General features: G+C 35.5%; 1 protein-coding gene across 1 annotated transcript in view; it reads left to right on the top strand.

Annotated features, from left to right (window-relative positions):
* SLC38A11 (solute carrier family 38 member 11) overlaps positions 1–20,536 on the top strand; it is a 66,257-nt gene that overhangs the window by 13,394 nt on the left and 32,327 nt on the right. Inside the window, exons 4-7 of the mRNA XM_023542882.2 lie at positions 4,410–4,544; positions 5,780–5,845; positions 12,699–12,805; positions 15,048–15,127. Coding sequence (XP_023398650.1) covers positions 4,410–4,544; positions 5,780–5,845; positions 12,699–12,805; positions 15,048–15,127 — 388 coding nt within the window. The remainder of the gene's footprint in view (positions 1–4,409; positions 4,545–5,779; positions 5,846–12,698; positions 12,806–15,047; positions 15,128–20,536) is intronic.

Raw genomic sequence — 20,536 nt, forward strand, 5'->3', positions numbered from 1 at the left:
AGTCAGAGCTTAGTCTTACTGACTCTCCTTTGTAGGTGACTTTTTATTTATCCCTAGCTGCTCTGAAAATTCTCTTTGTTTTTGGCAAGTTTGATTATAATATATCTTGGTAACTTTCTTTTGGGATCTACCTTGTGTGAGGTTCAATGAGCTTTTTGGATAGATATCTTCTCATCTTTCACGATATCAGGGAAGTTTTCTGCCAACAAATCTTTAAAAATTCTCTGTATTTTCTGTTATTCACCCCTATTCTGGTATTCCAGTCAGTCGTAGGTTATTCCTTTTGATAGTGTTCCACATTATTCTTAGGGTTTCTTCATTTTTAAATTCTTTTATCTGATTTTTCCTCAAATAAATGTGCTTTATCTTCAGTCTCACTAATTCTGACTCCATTGCCTCAATTCCGCTGCTATGACTTTCTATCAAGTTGTCTAATTTTAAAATTGTATTGTTAATCTTTTGGATTTTTATTGCTGTCTCCCTTAGGATTCTAGCAGCCTGTTAAATTTGTCACTCTGATCTTGTATAGCTTTCCTGAATTCCTCTATTATGTTTATTTATTGCATGTTTGCTTACTGTGTCCTAGCTTTTTGTTTTGTTTTGTTTTGATATGCCCAAATAGGGTGGGCATTTGAACTACTTTGGTTATTGGCATCTTTGAAGCTTTCACATCCTGTCCCCAGGTAGTTAGAACTGCTACTAGGTGAGTGGACCCAGGAGTCTGTTTACTTTTCTTGTGTGGATTCAGCTCAGGTGTCCAGGTCATTGGTCACAGAGTGTGTGGCGTAGGCTCTTCCCTACAAATCTAGATGGATGGGGCTACGTAGGGGTTATTAGAGCAGGCACAGATATCTGGGTGCAGAGGGGGCTGTGTTCTGAGCAAGGTAGGAGGCTGATAAGCGCCTTAAGTGCCTAGGTGGAAGACATGTCCCCGTTCCCTAGAGTCTGTAGGTGGGTGGGTTTTGTAGCCAGACTTTGGGCACCCAGTGTTGTTGGCTGTAAGGACTGGGAGGCACTGCTTATGTTTGGACCCTTGTCGTGGGTGGCTAGGTGGAATGGGTGAAGCTGCCAATCCTCAGGCCCCTTTTATGTATGGATGAGGACGCTGCTTAATGGGCAGTGTGGTGTCAAATGTCATGTATCTGCCATTCCCTCTTGCTTTTGCAGTTGAAAATAGGCTTCAGGTATATACCCTGTTGTTCTATGCTAATAAGGGCCTATGCTGTTGAATCAGTCCACACAGGTCTAGGCAGGGATGAAAGGTGTTTGAAGTCCATGGAGCCCTTATGCCTAGGCTAAGGGGCAGTGCCTGCCCTGAGTTCCAGGCTTAGGGGGCATGGTGATTTTTTAAAGCCACAGGACTGGTTTGGGCACAGTTAGTCCAGAGTACCTGGCTTAGGGGGATTGGCAGGGTTTTTTTGTTTGTTTTATCCTTAAAGACTGGTTTCAGTGCAATCCTATTTCCAGCTTAGGGGCATGGCAGTTGTTGAATACTGCCAGACTGGTATCAGAGCAGAGAGGGGAGGAGAAAGGGTGAGGGAAAAAGAGGCACTTCTCCAGTCTCAGAAGTGGAGAGTTTTTTTGATCCCACACGGTAAGTTAGAGGCTTGCACTTAACTTTCCCAGATCCAGCACCACATCCCCCTGGCTCCAAAGGCTTATGCAGAGTCTCTACCACCCAATCTCCCTCAACGTGGTAAAATGCATCCTGAGCGCTACTGCTTGCCTCAGCCTGCAGCAGCTGATCCAGACCACCTGGTGCTCGCTAGCTCAAGCCAGGTACTTCCTCGCTGCTTCTGAGCTGTCTCTTCCTCCTCCTGCTGCTCAATCCAACTCCTCAACTTTGTCTTTGATGTTCAGGGCTCCTAGATTGTCATGTATAATCGGTTCACTTATTTTTTGAATCTTTGATGTAAGAGGGACCACAGGAAGCATCTGACTATTCTGCCGTCTTGGCCCCACCTCTGAGCAGTACATTTTGAATTTTCACAAAATTCTCAACATTCTCATCGTAGACATACAGTTAATCACACCACCTTCAAAACAGCTAAGAAATTGGTTACCTCCTCTCTGTTACTCAAGTCCTCACTGATTCTCTTCCTTGACCAAAAAATTGCTGTTCAGTTTTCCTGCCTCTAGCATGTCTCTGCTTTCTGATCAGTCCTCCATGTTGCGGCAAGAGTTGTCTTTAGAAAACCTCGCTCTGGTTGTCTGTCCCTCCACCAATCAAAATATTCTAAGACTCTATGACAACGGAAAAAAAAAGACTGCATTTGAATCTCTTCATAGTTTGGCCATAATCTGCATTCTTAATCTCATCTCCAGCCTTTCTTTTTACCTCTCTGTGACCTACCACCAACACTGTATCATGTGTGGACCTTATGCCTACTCTATTCCCCACATCTAGAATATGCATTCATGCTGCCTTCTCATCGATTGTTCCCCTGCCCCTTCGCCTCTGCCTTGTCAGATATCCTGTTCATCCTTTAAGGCATTACTCAATTCTTCTACGTAGCTTTTCTCAGTTTCAAGTAAAAGAATTAGAATTAATTGCTCCTTCCTTTGTGTTTAAAAAACATTTAAAAATCTATTGATAATTTAATCAGACTAAATTAGAATTAGATATGTAGGCATCTAGCAACGCTGCTATATTGATCATTAATTCATTCAACAAACATGGATTCATCACTAATGTGCCAGTCACTGAATATTATCCCTGCCTTTATGAAGCTTACAATGTATGTGTCAGGCAGGAAAATAAACACACAAACAAAAAACCACATAATTATAATACATCATGAAGACTATCATAATAAAAATATGTGGATGATAATAAGGACACAAGCATTTAACCCAGATTCAAAGGGCAAGTATGTTCTGAGGAAGTGGAGACACCTCCTCTGAGTGTTTATGAAAAAATGTGACTTAGCAAAGAAAATGGAAGGGTACTCCCAGCAGAGAGAAATTTGGAAATGCAAAAGGGAAACATGTAAGTGATTCAGTCTGGCTAAAATGTAGGGTTGATGTTGGTAAATGGAGAGAGACGAAGTTAGGTTTGCAGAGGCAGATATGAAGACTCTTGTGTAATGATAATCATTACAGTTTCCTGAGGGCTGACTGGGTACTGACCATAAAGCAGCCGCTATACTTAATCGTTTTGACTCCATGAAATAGGTAGTAATGTTCTACTTTTATGGAAAAGGAAATTGAGCCTTTTATAGGTTGAAGTGACTTGCTCAAGATCACGCAGTTACTAGCAACAGATTTGAGCTTATGTTTAAGTGCGTGGATTCTGGGGCCAGACTACTAGGATTTGTAACCTGACCCTGACACTGCTAGATGTGTGGACTAGAGAAAGTTACTTAACCTTCTGTGCCTCACTTTTCTCATCTATTAAATGAGTATAATATTAGCACCTACCTATGGTGTTTGTGTAGATTAAAGGAATTAATGTATATAAAGCATTTTCAAAAAGGGTGGCACACAGAAACTGTTGCAAAAATATTACCTAGTGTTTTTGTAGCTGTTATCATTATTATTATCATATTTATCTGGCTCTAAACACAATGCTTTTTCCACCACAACATGTAGCTTCTCAAAAATAAGTAAAGATAGCACAAACTTTCATTCATTGAGCCCCTGTAACATGCCAGGCATTGTGGCAGACATTTAAACACCATAATCTTCACGCTACCCCTCCAGGTTGGCATATTGCCCTTACTTTGCAGATCAGACTCAGGAAAGTCAAATTCTTCTCTCAAGTTCACACAACTAATAAATAACTTTTCTGCCTCATGAAAAGGAGCCGATTTTCACTTAAAAACATTAGAGGATCCTCTTGAGGATTTTTAGCAGAAGAGAGAAGTAATCACATTCATCAGGTAGAGGGGGAATGTTGAGAATGTCATTATCTGGAGAGGATATTAAAAAAAAAAAAGTTTTGTTCGAGGGCCAGATTGGTGGATGAGAGAGCTACTACGAGTTTATTGCTGCAATCCAGACAGAAATGATAAAGGCCTATGCCCTAAAATAAAGCAGGATAGAGATTAGAAACAAGGGGATATAACTGGATAATATTTATGATATATCTTGATGATAGTCAGTGTTTTGGTTATGTTAGGAAAGAAAAAATGTAACACAGGCTCTTTGACTCTTACCCTATGTACCGCCTTCTGACCAGTTCATTGCACAAATATGTTAAGTATATTTGCACCTAGATAGAAAAATATGTAACTAGGAACAGCACTGCTTCATTAAAGTAATGCTTCATGAAAAGAAAGAATACTTATCATTATATTACAGTTTTCTTTAAAATTTACCTTTTTCTCAATGTTAAGTAAGTCAAAACATGAGACACCTTTGCATTAAATGTAATCTGACATTTTTTTTATTTCTTATTTTTGCCACAGACTTTTCCCTTGTTTTATTGATAAAAGGAGGGGCCCTTTCTGGAACAGACACTTACCAATCTTTGGTCAATAAAACCTTTGGGTTTCCAGGGTATTTCCTCCTCTCTGTTCTACAGTTTTTGTATCCTTTTATAGGTAAGATGGTTGTGAATGTGAATATTGCAATTATTTGCATAAATATAGAGCCATTTCTAAATAATTTTGTCATTATTCATTAAAAAATATTGACAGTTGAAATATTTTCCAAATTGTTTACTTCATTAGGCATTTTCTCCTTTATGTTCTGACCCTTTTGATTTGTTTTCTGAATCCTTTAGTAAAATGAATTAAGGATGATTTTCATTGGGTTAATGTCTGTGCTCCCCTAGTCTGATTAAAAATAGAATGATTAAAAGTGAATGAGAGAAATAATAGATTTCTCCTAAGGCTGAATATATTTTTCGGAAACCATAAGAATTTGTGGAAGTCACGTGCAAAGTCAACATGCTGTTTAAAGTTTGTACTATAATGGTTAATATGTCACCTGTTTTTGTTAAGTGCTAAATCAAGTTGATTCCGACTCATAGCGATGCTGTAGGACCGAGTAGACCGAACTGCCTCATAGGGTTTCCAAGGAGTGTCTGGTGGATTTGAACTGCCGGCCTTTTTGGTTCGCAGCCAAGCTCTTAACCACTCTGCCACCACGGCTCGTAGAACTTCTTAAATAAGTAAAATGTTAACATTGACTAACACCCAAGTTGACTTCATCTTAAAAAGTAGCACAAAAGCTATTGTTCAACCCACTCGATCTTTATGTCTCCACAGAAGGCTAAGAATATATTTCCCAAAAAGAGTCTGACTTTTCAATTGAGGAGCTATTTTGGTGCTTCACAATTTTCTATTATTATTTCTCACTTTAAACAGTACATATATTCCTGAAAAAGTATTTGAAACCTGAACTTTAGTAACAAAATAAATAGCATTTTAAGTGATAACCAAAACTCATTTCTTAAAAAAAAAAAAAAAGGTACTCTGAAATGAATCAATTTATAAAGTGAAAATCTTTCTGTAATACAAATTATCAGATTTTTACACAAATAACACATATGTTACACGTTTATTGCCAACTGTGCAACCCTCTTGCTCATCATTTTCCTGGGCACATTACGTGCGTTATATATGTGGGCATGTTATTTGCAAAAAATATGGTAATGCTTTCCCTTAAATCTATTGTGTAGTTATTTTGAAGTTGTACATATTGATAATCACAATATGTATTTGAAGGTAGTAGGATTATGCCAATATTTCAGAAGCAATAACTGATTACTTTTCCAAATATTCAGGAAATACGTAATATATTGTGACTGTATTATTTTAATTTTTTTTTTTAGCAATGATAAGTTACAACATAATAACTGGAGATACTTTGAGCAAAGTTTTTCAAAGACTCCCAGGAGGTAAGTTAAAACAAAAAATTTGAGGATTTAAACATATATTTTTTATTATTTTTATTTTTACTTTCAGAATTTTCAGAGTTTTAAGAATACATGTAACTTGAGATATTTATACTAATTGTTGTTTTTGTATGCTGTCGAGTTGATTTCAACTCATAGCGACCCTACAGGACAGAATAGAACTGCCCCATAGAGTTTCCAAGGAGTGGCTTGTGGACTCACACTGCAGACCTTTTGGTTAGCAGCCTGAGCTCTTAACCACTTTGCCACCAGGGCTCCTTGTTCTATAACTTCTTTCTCTTAGTTATATGTTAAGGACACGTTCTCATCAAAACAGAAACCTATCCTGTTTGTTTTAATGGCAGTATAGTATTCTAATGTTTAATTTTCTCTGAAAAAAAATTGTATTATTAATTTTAATTGATTTATAATTATGCAAATAGTATATGGATATATTAAACACATTCCCATTGAGTCAGTTGCAACTGGTAGCAATCTTATAGGACAGAATAGAATTGCCCCGACTCATAGCGACCCTATAGGACAGAGTAGAACTGCCCCATACAGTTTCCAAGGAGTGCCTGGCAGATTCGAACTGCCATCCTTTTGGTTAGCAGCTGAGCTCTTAACCACTTCACCACCAGGGCTCCGCATATGGATATATACACCTCATTGAAATCAAAGCATCATAGAAAAAGCTAACGTTCCCTTTGAAACTTCCATCCTGCTTATTAATTTTATAATAATCGAATATGATTTTTAAAAATGAGGTCATATGTACAAAGAAGATAATTTTATTCTTGTCATAGTTTCTTCACCATTGTTGATTGTAATAGTTTATAATGCATTCTTTGTTTTACATCTTGTGAGGCATAGTATGATGCCGGGGTATTTTTAGCAGTAGATAAAATCCTTAACAAAGCTCTATTTATTTTTCTCCTTCTTGAAATATGTCACCAGTGTCTTAGGCTGGCAATTGGTCAATTGCTCATGCTTTCCCCAGATAACCAAAGTCTTGGTTATTAATATAAGACAAAGTAATGAGAAGCGGTGTAAGCAGTGGGATGTCAGATAATTTTAATGTTTTTCAATGTAGCCAAATTTCTTTGTTTTAAACATTTAAAATGTTTATTCAGGTGTATTTTTGTTTGAATATCAGATTACAAAAACCAAAAAACCAAACCCAGTGCCGTCGAGTCGATTCCGACTCATAGTGACCCTATAGGACAGAGTAGAACTGCCCCACAGAGTTTCCAATGAGCGCCTGGCGGATTCGATCTGCCGACCCTTTGGTTAGCAGCCTTAGCACTTAACCACTATGCCACCAGAGTTTCCGAATATCAGTTTACGTAATAAAACAAAAACAAAACCCGTTGCCATACAATCGATTCCAACTCATAAAAGCCCCAAGTATTACAAAGAAGAACTGCTCCATAGGGTTTTCTTGACTATAATTTTAAGAAGCTGTAATGTTATGGGGAAAACGGCGTAGTGGTTAAGTGCTACAGCTGCTCGCCAAAAGGTCGGCAGTTCGAATCCGCCAGGCACTCCTTGGAAACTGTATGGGGCAGTTCTGCTCTGTCCTATAGGGTCGCTATGAGTCGGAATCGACTGGACGGCAGTGGGTTTGTTTTTTGGTAATGTTATAGCGCCATTGGTTTGGTTTGAACTACGAACTTTTAGGTTAGCAGCCGAGCAAAAACCACGTCATTATTAGACCATTAGTGAAAATTGTCTTTTTTGCTAATTGAGATCCTGTTATTAGGCTCCTATATACTAATTGCAATTTCTGTTTTAACGTTTATCTAGGCCTTACATTTTCCCAGTGAAAGAAATATATTTTCTACCAAACATATTAGTAGAGAAAAAGATTCAAGAGTAAATCAGAACAGATATATAAATAATTTAGTTCAAATTATGTTCACCAGAAATGCGTGAATTTGTTGCGTTCAGGAGTTTTGGAACTTGAGCTTCCTGTTTTGTTGTTTTAATTTATGACTTTGTTGACTGTTTTGTTATGGCTGAGTTATACTATTAACAATGATTAATTCCATTTTGATTGTTTTGTATACAAGAAGTAAAATTAATGTCATTTGGAAGTTTCTATCTTGGAATTTTCTTGTAAGTTAGTTTATGAGCCATAAAAGAAAATTAATCTCATTGTTCAGAGTAAAAGCCCCCCCCCTTTTTTTTTAAAACCACAGTTACTCACTTATTTGACAGACTTGGCTTCCACAGACTTCAGACTTTACAGAATTAATGCACAACGATTTGATACCACTGAGGAAATTAAAAAAAAAATAATAACAATAACATAATATCTGAAAAAAATCAATGAATTAAAACAATAGCGTCTTCTTTGGACTAGATACATAGCTCCTGAAGTGAATATTTTGATAAACACAGTTTTTATTATATATAAACCCTTGGAAATATGTTTTACTTTATGGTTACAACTTTTGTTTGTATTTACTATTACAAGTCGATAAATTTTAAAACATAGCTTCCAACTTTTGAGCAAGTTAATATTAACACAAACTAAAATTTTCAACATTAATTCTTAAGCATGTAGGTTAGCTAGATATGTATTTTGTGCCCAAGCTGATTTTCTTCTTTTTATCAGAACAAAAATGAGACACAAGAAGCTTCTACAGTTCAATGATATTTTTATAAATAAATGTCTTTAGACTGTTAGTACGTGTTGATTGACCCCATCCATGGTCCAAGGAAGTAATGAGATCTGCTATTTCCTTAACTGTTTATAATGATATGTAGAGTGGAAAAATGAGGAAATATTTAGGTTCAAATTAACTGTTAATTTGAAGAATCTTACTTTATCTTAAAAGCAATTATATTCATGAAACTTTGTAATGGAAAATAAACGAGAAATGTTTGCATTCATGGGTTAAATACAGTTGTACATAACATAAATCAGTCCTTTAAAAAACATCTCAAATGAATTTCTAAAATTATTTAAAAATTGAAACTTTTAATCACAGAGAATAACATTCTAATTCCTAAACTAAAAAAACAAACATTTTTTTGTATCCAGCCAAGGGTAGATATCAGTGATCATCAACTACATGAATTCTTTTTTGTTCATTATGAATTTCTGAGTCAATCTGACAAAAATGATTTCCACAGACGGGATTTGTTGTATTCATAACCTGAAAGGAATGGGATTTTTCAATATCAATTGGCATCTCCCAATTTTGCAATTTGAAGTAGGTTAAACTGATGAATACTGGAAACATAGTGTCTATATCAGACGTCTTCTATTTCAGCCAACATTCTTGACTAAGGAAAACTGACACACACAGATATCACTAGGGTTGGTGTCACCTAGCGCTGTAACTCATGGTGTCATCCCTCCCATCCTCCTCCTGTACCAGACCATGCAGAATCCTTAGTAATGTTTTTTGTACTAATGTTGCTTGTAAATTGTAATTTCCATATATCACTCATTCTTTTCCTTTAATTAAGACTTCGTTCTCAAAAAAGTTATTGATATAGGTTCACAAATGTTAGTTACCACAATACTGTAGCTAAAACACCAGAAAATTTGACAAAATCAGCAACTATAAAAATACTCACAACAACAAAAACAACAGCGTGTGCTTGTAGCACTTGTGGACAAAACTACGTAATTAAAAGCGTCGTCGTCATCAGGTAACAATGACAGCTCTTACGGGAGCACGTCAGGTTTCAAAAGGTAAATGAGCAGAGTTGTTATAGATACATGTAAACTGGGCTTACAAAAAATGCTGTTGTTACACTTTTATAGTCAGTCATTTTGGTGTGACCCCCTCTGACAGTGTCACGCAGTGTGGCCTGCATGCCCTACACCCTAGTGATGCCATGGGAGCAGGTGGCCTTAAATCACCCACCTGGTGGTGACTGCTACATCTTTAATATGTAACTCTATAGACAGAAAGTGATGAGGAAAGTGGAATGATTTTCCAGTTATTTATACTGGTAGATACTCAAAAGATAAAAGCATTTACATTCTAAAATATCTTTAAATATATATATTTACAGGAAAAAAACTCAAACTCTTAATTTAATCCCCCTGAGAATCAAGGAAACCTGGTGGTGTAGTGGTCAAGAGCGCGGCTGCTAACCAAAAGGTTGGCAGTTCAAATCCACCAGGAGCTCCTTAGAAACCCTATGTGGGGCTGTTCTACTCTGCCCTACAGGGTCACTATGAGTTGGAATCAATTTGATAGCAACAGATGTGGTTGAGAATCAAACAGTAAACTAGGTACACCCTTCTATGGTTAAATATAAGCAAATTTATAATATAGTGAAATATTTTCCATCTCCAAATATGAACCTCTATATGTTAACCTCTAGACTCTACTATTAGGATAAATCCAAATGTCTTAGTAAGGTAAGAGTCCTTTACAGTATGCCCCAGCCAACCTCTCTAGCTTTATTTCTGCCACTTAATCTCAGGGCTCCCAGCATTTCAGCCATAATAATTATAATGGTTAACATTCATTAAACATCTACTACATACCAGACATATTACATAATATAATAGCCATCCTGCAAAGCTCCTAAAATTTTCCTCATTTATCAACTGAGAATCTATGTCTTAGAGTTGTCTAATTAATAACCCAATGTCACATATCCAATAAGCAGTGGATCTAGGATTCAAGCCCATCTTGTCTTTTCTGCCTCCACACCAATTTCATAGATTTTTCCCATACTTGCCTTTAACTCATCCAACTTGCATATACTTTAAAAACTCTAAACCAGCTTTGAGGCCTCAGGCCCTATGTCACTGCTACAGGAAGCTTCACTGTCCTCCTGTTGGCACGTGGAGCATATGGTCCTGAGACTCTGAGGTGATTATTGTTTTGCCTGTCTGTGCCTGTCTCTCTGCTTCTCAACATAGACTAGGCAAGCAGTAATGGTCAAATAAATGTAGGCTTTCTGGGGCTAGAGGGATAAACTATACTATCTTCTGTGATTACAAATTGTTCATAAACTTTGGAACTTATGATTCTAAAAAATGGCCTAAAACCCCAGAGAGAGGAACTTCTTTAGGAGAAGTAATTCAGTTAAGACAGTGAGAGTATAATTTGGGTTTAAATCTAAATTCTTTTGCTTATTAGTTACTTACTTTTCTGACGCTCAGTTATCTCTTAAATAAAATAACTCATGTATAAAATAATATGGGTAGCAAATGACTGCAAGATGAGGTTATTCTGAGAAACAAAATTATATAACAAATATAAAGTGTCTAGTAGTCAGTAGGAAACCCTGGTGGTGTGGTGGTTAAGTGCTACAGCTACTAACCAAGAGGTCAGCAGTTTGAACCTGCCAGGCGCTCCTTGGAAACTCTGTGGTGCAATTCTACTCTGTCCTGTAGGGTTGCTATGAGTCGGAATTGACTCAACGGCACTGGGTTTGGTTTGTTTTTAAGGACATCCGTGTTGATTAATTTAAAATATTTTTCATATACCCAAATGAAATACAAAAACTTTTTCCTGAATGTTTCTAGCAACATTATTCACAACAGCCAAAAGATGGAAACTCAGCTCAAATGCCTATCAATGAACCAATGGCTAAATAAAATATAGCATATCCATATAATGAAATATTATTTGGCCATAAAATAGAAAGAAGTACTGATACATACTATAACATGGATGAACCTTGAAAACATGCTGAGTGAAAGAAGCCAGTCACAAAGGACCATGTAACGTATAATTACCATCCATATGAAATGTTCAGAATAGGGAAATCTATAGAGACAGAAAGTAGATTAGTGGTTGTTTAAGGCTTAGGGGAGAGGAGGGTAGAAATATAGGGAGATGATAACCAAAGGATTCAGGGTTTCTTTTTGAGAAAATATTCTAAAATTGACTGTGGCGATGGGTGCGCATATCTGTGAATATGCTAAATGTGTGAAATACTTTAAATGTGTCAATTGTATAGTATTTGAATTATATCTCAATAAAGCTGTTTTAAAAAAGAAAGTACATTTTAGTTTTATTCATACCTTCCAAACCATTTCCACCACTCCAACCACATTTGAAGTCCCACATCATTTCCCAAAGCTAGACTTATAGAAATTAGATAGATTAAATACAGGACTAGTCCCGCTATGTAGTGTATACTACTGCAACCTGTAGTGTATACCAGGTTGCAGTAGCTTCTCTGTAACTTCTTCCCTACAACCACAAAGTTGCTTCTGTCTACCAGGGAAACCACTTCTTTCTTGACAAAGGATAGAAATATATTGAATATTTTAATCTAAACCTTTGATTTTTGAAATTTCATTAAAGTTTACTGCCCTAGGTTTTTGGGTTGTAGAGGTGAAAAATATTCAGAAAATGCCCTATTTTCATGTAGTTTACTTTTTTTTTTTTTTTTTTTACCTACTACATGACCCAAAAAACCTACTGCCTTACAGTCAATTCTGACTCATAGCGACCCTATACATGGAGGCTTTTGCCATTGCAGTGTTTTTGGATAAATGGCTTAATATTTTTTACCTTTTAAAATTATCTCCATTGTTTCTGGGTTAAGAGTATAAGAGGTCAAAGGAAGGCAGAAGCAGGGAAATAGGATGCTATTAAAATAATTGGAATGTAAAATACTAAAACATTATTTGAGCTATTAGTTCATCCTTAAAGGCTTTTTTTTTTTTGTATTTACATTTTTGTGATGTATTTCTATTTTTACGGGGTTTCATGGGGTTTATTTACCCTTAAAATCATTTTTCATCAAGTTGTATTTAATGTTATTTAAGTCACTTTTATAAATTAACTGTTCAGCTATTTTGGTGTGTTATTGAAATGTTTCTTATACCTGTAAACATTTTATAATATTTACTGTGTTTCAGTTGATCCTGATAACTTGTTTATTGGTCGCCGCTTCGTTATTGTGCTTTCCACAGCTGTCTTTAACCTGCCTTTATCGTTGTACCGAGACATAGCGAAGCTTGGAAAGGTAAGTTTTACATTTTAAACAGGCACGGCAATGTACCTTGTTACCTGCAGTATTTTTGCTGAACCACTGTCTACATGACAAAGTTTTAATTTACAATATTCATGCTTAGTTCCACTGATTTATGATTATGTTAAAGTGGACTATGTTGATTGGTAGTTAATTTTTTTTAAACTGATGGTTAACTAATTGATGAGTGTCAACTAAATATGTCCTTCCTTTTTTCTTTTTTAAGGTAGATTCGCTGATGTCAGACAGCACAGTTTAAATTTAGAAAATAAAAAATGTATACTTAAAGCAAATCCAGTTTATTAAGAAGCAATTCTATCCTTCTTTATAGTAAAGTGATTTAAAATCGGACTAACTCCCAAAATATAAAGATGAATCACTTCATAGACTTAAAATATTTTTATTTGTGAATTACAATGTCTCTTTTTTATCCAAATAATTTAAATGTTGTTATATTGATTGCTTCATTGTGAGAATTTGTTCCATGTTTATGATTCTTTTTGTTAAACAGAAATGCTAAACTTTTTCTAAAGAAACCAACCAAATAATTGTACAACTCACCACATGAGTTTATGTGCATAGATTGAGCTTTATCTGGTTATAGTTTATTTCCTTTACTCCCAAGGAATGTTTTTATTTTTAACCAAAATATTATAGGTTCTATATCTACATAATCCCAAACACTGTGATAAAAAATTTTTTTAAAGAATTATACAAATGATATTTTTATATTCTATTTTGAAAAACCCAGCAGTTGGTTTTTCCTTTTCACTGTGATGCTTGATGTTGTGTATCCACGGCTATGAAGTCTCTCCATCCAGGTGGAGGTAAGGGGTGGAGACGATGTTCTGGAGTTTCCTGACCATTCCATCCTCCATCCGTGGCAGTCCTCCAGGAACAAACAAGACTAGATAGCAAAAAGAGCTTTTTTTTCTATGAATCATCTAGTGATTTAACTGTTTTCCATTTCTCATATTGAATGTAAACATTAATGTTATCATCTGAGAGCAGATATCCAGGCATTTATGAAAAAAAAAGTTACTGGTTTTCTTTCATATTATTAATACCTGAACATTTAAATGTTCATTAAATGTGTCAGACTGAAGTATTTAAATAAATCCTCCAATGAGCAAAGTAGAGTAGTGAGGAGCCAAGATCTGGAGTTAGGCTGCTTGTGCTTTGTACCCCTCTGACACTTTCTGGAGCCCTGGTGGCACAGTGGCTAACAGCTATAGCTGCTAACCGAAAGATCAGGACTTCGAATCTACCAGCCACTCCTTGGAAACCCTATGGAGCAGTTCTACTCTGTCCTATAGGGTCACTATGAGTCGTAATTGACTTGACAGCAACAAGTTTGTTTTTTTGTTGTTGTTGCTCTCCCAGTTTCTAGTTGTGCGGCTTTGGGCAAGTTAAAGACCAACAACCCAGAAAACAAGGTTAATGAGAATCATGTAAAATAAAAGCAAGTTGATATGAAATTTTTTCTTATCAGAGAAAAAAATGTGCTTATACATTAAAAAAAAAAAGAAAAGAAACACAGACCTCCAATCAGTAATGAAGGCACACACACACACAGACTGGTTATAGTTTAACCGGTTGAAATGGTGACAGAAGAGAGAGGAAGAGGCAAAGCAGACTAGAAACAGACCAAAGGGCAAAACTATGTAGAAAATAGTCTGACAGAGAGCTAGACAGCAGAGAGGAAAAACAAACAGGTACCCAAAAAAAAAAAAAGTGTGTGTTGTGTTGGGAGAGAGAGAATGAGGTAAAGACAGAAAACCAAACCCACTGCCATTGAGTCAATTCTGACTCATAACAATCCTAAAGACAGAAGAAGCAACAGTTGTATAAACAGCTCAAGTCAACAATCAAAATAGGTGCTGAAGAAAGAAGAAATCATAATTTTATTTTTACTTTCATAAACTAAAATCACTTACATAAATTACAATCACCACTTGTGTATTCTAAACAGAAAGCCACTAAAAACTGAAATCCAAGTTGCAAGATTACAGTAGTTGCTTTCCTCTTTGGGGGGTAATGGAAGACCTAAGGCTACGATTTGATAGGAAGTTACATGCCTGGGATTATCAACACAAATCCATGAGAATAAACTACTAAGTAGTTGGTGGTAAAATCTACGAATAAATTTATATCAAGTAAATAGGGCAGGGCCTAATATTTTGAATAAATTAACCTCTATTTTAAACTGACAATACCTTTAAAATTTCCTTTGCAGATATCCCTTATTTCTACAGTTTTAACAACTCTGATTCTTGGAATTGTAATGGCAAGGGTAGTTTCACTGGGCCCACACATGTAAGTTTTATTTTTGCATTTGTTGGTCTTTGATACATAGCCTTCACATAGATATTTATATAACATATTATAAATGCAGAAATATATTTATTGTATCAGATATTTAATTTTTCTTTGTTGTTGTTGTTAGGTCCCTACGTGTTGATTCTAAGTCATAGCGACTGTATGTACAACAGAACGAAATACTGCCCAGTCCTGCGTCATTCTCATGATCATTGTTATGCTTAAGCCCATTTCTCTTTGGTACTTGACAAGATAAGATGAAATAATTATAGCTTAGAAAACTTGAATTTATTAGTTGGACCTTGTATGGCTGATGGGATTAAAACCAATTTTACTTATTTTAATGACTTTCCCTGAGAATTACCATAGAGGGGTTTTGAATATTGAGAAATAGGTATAAAGTACAACACTCAGGAGGAAAAATGGTAGATGGCCAGAATTTCTGTATCTACCTCAGAGATGGGCTAGTTCATAATAAAGTTTCACTAGTCTAGGCTGAAATGAGAAGATTAAAGAACATTTTGGGTATTTTTCTCCATTAAACTAAATGTATTGCCTTTGAGTACATTTGAACTCTTCTTTTAAGATTATATTCTTTAATTATTTTGTGTTAAAACACTCTGGTTTGTAAACTGATAGTGATAGCTGACAGCAGTGTTTGTTTTTACCGCTATTATTTGGCGAAATAAAATGTCGACAACTTGATATTCGTACTGCAAATTTAAAAATGTCACTCATCCATAAAATTCAAAAGTGTAGGCACTACTCATCAAAACTATACAGTTTTTATGCTTTGGTTATAGAATAGATTAACTAGATAAGGGATGGATAGTCCTTGAAAAAATGCTGGAATGACATTGGTTTAAACTGGCTTTAACCACAGAATTGGATTCACACAGTGCATGCACAGTAAGTATTTGTTGAATAACTAAATAAAGAATACATGAAGGAGTTTTCATTGCCACCTTAACTGTTTTCTCTATTCTGAAGAAGACAAGGTAAAATTAAGGTACAGTGTCTAGCACAGTACAAGGGATATGTGTGGCCCAGAACGAATATTATCTGTGTGAGGACAAAAAACATGGCACATAGCTATAACTGATAATGAAGTCCCGAAAGTAAATATTTTTTTCCTATGGATTAATTATTCTTATATAAAATTACTTCATTTTTTACTGTATGTGTTTATGTCGGGATTTTTAGTATACCAGGAAAATAGCAAAAAAAATATACATCAAAGTCATTTGGAAATAAATTTGAAATACCTAGTCTAACAGCATTTGAAATTGCCTTTTCTTTAAAAAAAAAAAAAAATCACTAATTTTTAGAGGATTTGAATAAGAGAGGAAAGTTAAGTATCTATAATGTTTATATTAATTGTATCTTGAAATAACTTAATCCTGGTTCAAAGAATTTTTGTATTGCACCTGGTTTACTTTGGTGTGGGCATGTATTCTTTCATTTAGCAATTCTACTGACATTTATTATCTGTTATATTGGCTGCAACAATGAGCTCAAGCATAACAACAATTGTAAGGATGACTCAGGACCGGGCAGTGTTTCATTCTGTTGTGCATAGGGTCGCTATGAGTCGGAACTGACTCGATGGCACCTAACAACAACAACAACATATTGGTACCATATAGCTCTGGCTTTCAACGGCTGAACTCACAGCAGCCAAAAGCTAATCCAAATCCAGACGCGTTGCTGTTGAGTCGATTCCGACTCATAGCGACCCTATAGGACAGAGTAGAACTGCCCCATAGGGCTTCCAAGGAGCAGCTGGTAGAACTGAACTACTGACCTTTTGGTTAGTAGCCTCTTAACCACTGCACCACCAGGGCTTCAAAACGCTAGTAAGTATATTGAAAAGAATGCAATAAATAATAATATTTGGTTATAATTTTAATTGCTTAAGACTAAACTATTTTCATTGAAGCTTTTTCTTAAATGTGATTCTAATGAGCAATTCATTAGTTTTAATAAAAGGCTTCACAACATTTGGTAAACATAGTATAAAAAAAATAGTATAGTGAAGCAATATCGAGAAAAAAAATAGGCACATAGCTGAAAGAATAAAAAGGTAAATAAGTTAATCATGAGTTAAAAACATTGAGAGCAGTGGTTTTCAACACTGACTTTGCATTAGACTCATCTGAGTAGCTTTAAAAAAATACTGATGCCAGGGGCTGCACCTACAGAGATTCTGCCAGCATTTGCCTAGGGGCTAAGCAACTGGATTTATTTAACAGCTGTGACCATAGTGTGCAACAAGGGTCAAGAACCTTTTGGTTTAAAGAGATTAAAATCATAAGTACACATTTTTAGATTTCTCATTGTCTCAAATATTACAAAAGGAGATGTTTCTAATATTAGATAAGGAGATATTTTGTTACAGCCACGTGATTATTTTTTTGTGATTCATTCTCCACTCATTTCTTTCTTTTTCCATGTCTTTTATATTCACAATGCTGCGGAGATGCTATCTCGGATACAAGAGAAATAAAATATCTCTGCTCTAAAAGGGCTTATAGCTTAGTGGAAGAGATAAGGCTACACAAATGGCTATCATAGAAGCAGTGTATCTTGATACAAAGGAAAGAGGAAGGGGCGGTCACTTCCTGGTGGGGTTAAATGAATTGATTTTATGGCCAAACAGCCCTTTATTTCTGTTGCAAATAGAATGTAGCCTGTATCTGTTTGATCTTCCACTAGTGGTAATATATTTCCTCTGACTCTTTGAAATTTTTCTAATAACAGGGATTATTTATGTAACCCTTTCAATATTTAGATGCTAAATGTTGGACTTTTTTTTAATACTGCGCTGCCTTTTATTTTTGTTTGAATACTACTGCAAACAAATTCTGTTTGTTCAGATTAACAATCACACTAATCAGACCCCATGATCCTGGGTTGGCATAGTAGCTAGTCAGGCAGGCTTCTTTCTGAAAATATGACAGACATGAATGCTTATAATCCATAAAACATGAGAAATTCAATACTGCACGTCTGTTTGTCCTCGTTTTGTTTCAGATGAATGATCAGAAAAGCTGTACTTTTTCATGGAGCTTTTAAAGTGGTATTTGAAAAAGATCTTTAAACCCACTATCAGAAAAGAGGAAGGTCTGTAATGGCTACTGGTATTGACCTTGTTACTATGGAAACACCTTTTTAGTGGTTGTGTTTTAAAAATAAAGCACACAATTCAATTTCCTTTTCCATAACTCATAGCACCATAAATTCTGCTTTTTGATATGATTTCAAATATTTCACAGTCCAATAACTTTCAGTTCTTTTTGGAAATAATGTTCAGTTTTATTGTATTTTCTAACCTTTTGCTTTCTAATAACTGAGGTGGCAGGGCAATTTAATTGCTTTGCAAAAAGAGTGCCAGTATAAAAATCCAATAACATAGCTCTCCCGTTGTTTTTCATGTTTTTTCCCCACTAGAATATGATGCATTATCACTGTGAAAACCTTCATGTTGTGTCTCATTAATATTCAGTACTTTACATTCAGAATAGAAATGATAGCATTGCAGTCCTAATTTGAAACTATTTTCCCTTCATCTGACATCCCTTTTATAGTATTTTAGTCAATAGTGTGGTGTTCTAAGCTCAATTCCACAAAGTGTCTATGCTTTCCAACGATTCTTATGCATATAAAAGGTGTCTTCCTCAAGGATTTCAGTACATAGTTTCCTTACCCCTTAACCCTTCAACCTTGAAATTCTGTAATTTTATGCTATACATAAAGAGGAACCATGGGAATTAAATAAAGGATTAGAAGAAGCGGATAAAGCCAAAAGAAGAGCGCATATTGAGGAACGGAATGATCAGTTCTGTCAAATACTAGCCAGTGAATTATTTTGTGAAGTGTAAATTATTGTACTTTTTTTTTTTGCAAATGACAACCACCACAAAACCCAAACTGACATAAGCAAAAAGTGGTTTATTGACTCACATAACTGAAAAGTTCAAGGTTAGTTCTGTCATTAGGTATGGTTGGATTTAAGAGCTCATAGTTTTTGGAGTTTTTTTGTCTTTCTTTTTCCTTTTTTCATCTCTTAATCACTTTTCCTGTTTTAGCTCTAGCTTCTGAAAGACTATCCCTTCTTGGTGGCAAGATGGATGTATTAGTTCCAGCTTATATTCATTCAGGTCCACGTCCCATAAAAAGAGAAAGAACTTTCTTTTTTAGGGCTCCTCCAATCTCACCTCCAGTATTAGCTCTGATTGGCTCTGATGAGGACCTTTGACCATCCCAACGCTATCATCATGGCCTGTGTCAAGTTGCTTGTGTTTAGGTCACGCTCATTCTTAGAACAAAGAGTAGAGTCAACCCAACTAAGGCACATGAATGGAGACTGGGGTGGGAGGTAGTCCCAAAGGAAATCAAGTTATTGGTGCCCAGTAGAAGGGAAAATGGCCATTTCATAGTGAAAACAACAGATGTCCATTTCAGGTGACAGGAGGTCACTGGTAACCTTCAGGAGGTTCAATCGAATGGTATGGGTAGAAGCCAGGTTATAGAGAGGTAAGAAGTGAGTGAATGATAGGGAAGGCACTTTGGCAAATCTCTCCTTTTTTTTTTTTTTTTTGAGAAGAGCATCAATGAATGAAAATAGTATGACAAAACAGTGGCTTGAGGGAATAAGAGCTCTAAACAATACCTCTGCTTTGGGAAATATTGAGCACCTTATAGGCAAAGCCAAAATATAGAGCCAGAAATTCCCCAGATCTTAAAAGGTTAGAAGTCAGGATATAGTTAGGATAGTAATAGTAATCCTTGGAAAGGAGCTGGGATACTTCTTCCTCTTAAAACAATAGGATAGGGGTATGAAGCATAAAATATGAATACATTCTGAGGACCATTGGAGGAAATTTGAGTGTTCATGCCAGTAACCTTTATTTTTTCAGAGTTGAGATTATTATCCAGGAGTGTGATAAAGAAGTATAGATTCAGGATTTGAATACACTTAAAAATATTTGGTTAGTTAAATTTGGAATTTCCACTACGGAAAGTAAGAAGGGATCAACATAGATTTTTTTTTTTTTTAAATCATGCTGTTCATTAAATTATCTTTTTCTTTTATGTATTTTCATGTATGTAAATTTTGTCTTTCCTACCATGTAAGCTCCATGAGAACAGAGCCCACATTTGCTTTCATCACACTATATACCTATTACTCAGCACAGTGCCCAACAGAGTTAGAACTCAGCAAAACAAACAAAAATTGTTGAATGATGTCTTGAATAAATGAAGGAAACCACGTGCCTCCTGGTTTTAGTTAATTCGCCTAGGGGATTAAATGACCAAAAATTTGGAGTAAATAGACAATAAAAATTGTCTTGAGACAGTAAAGATTTCATGTAAAATGTTTACTGCCTATGATAAATTTTCCTA

Source organism: Loxodonta africana, chromosome 6, assembly GCF_030014295.1.
Source record: "Loxodonta africana isolate mLoxAfr1 chromosome 6, mLoxAfr1.hap2, whole genome shotgun sequence".
Taxonomy (NCBI): Eukaryota; Metazoa; Chordata; class Mammalia; order Proboscidea; family Elephantidae; genus Loxodonta; species Loxodonta africana.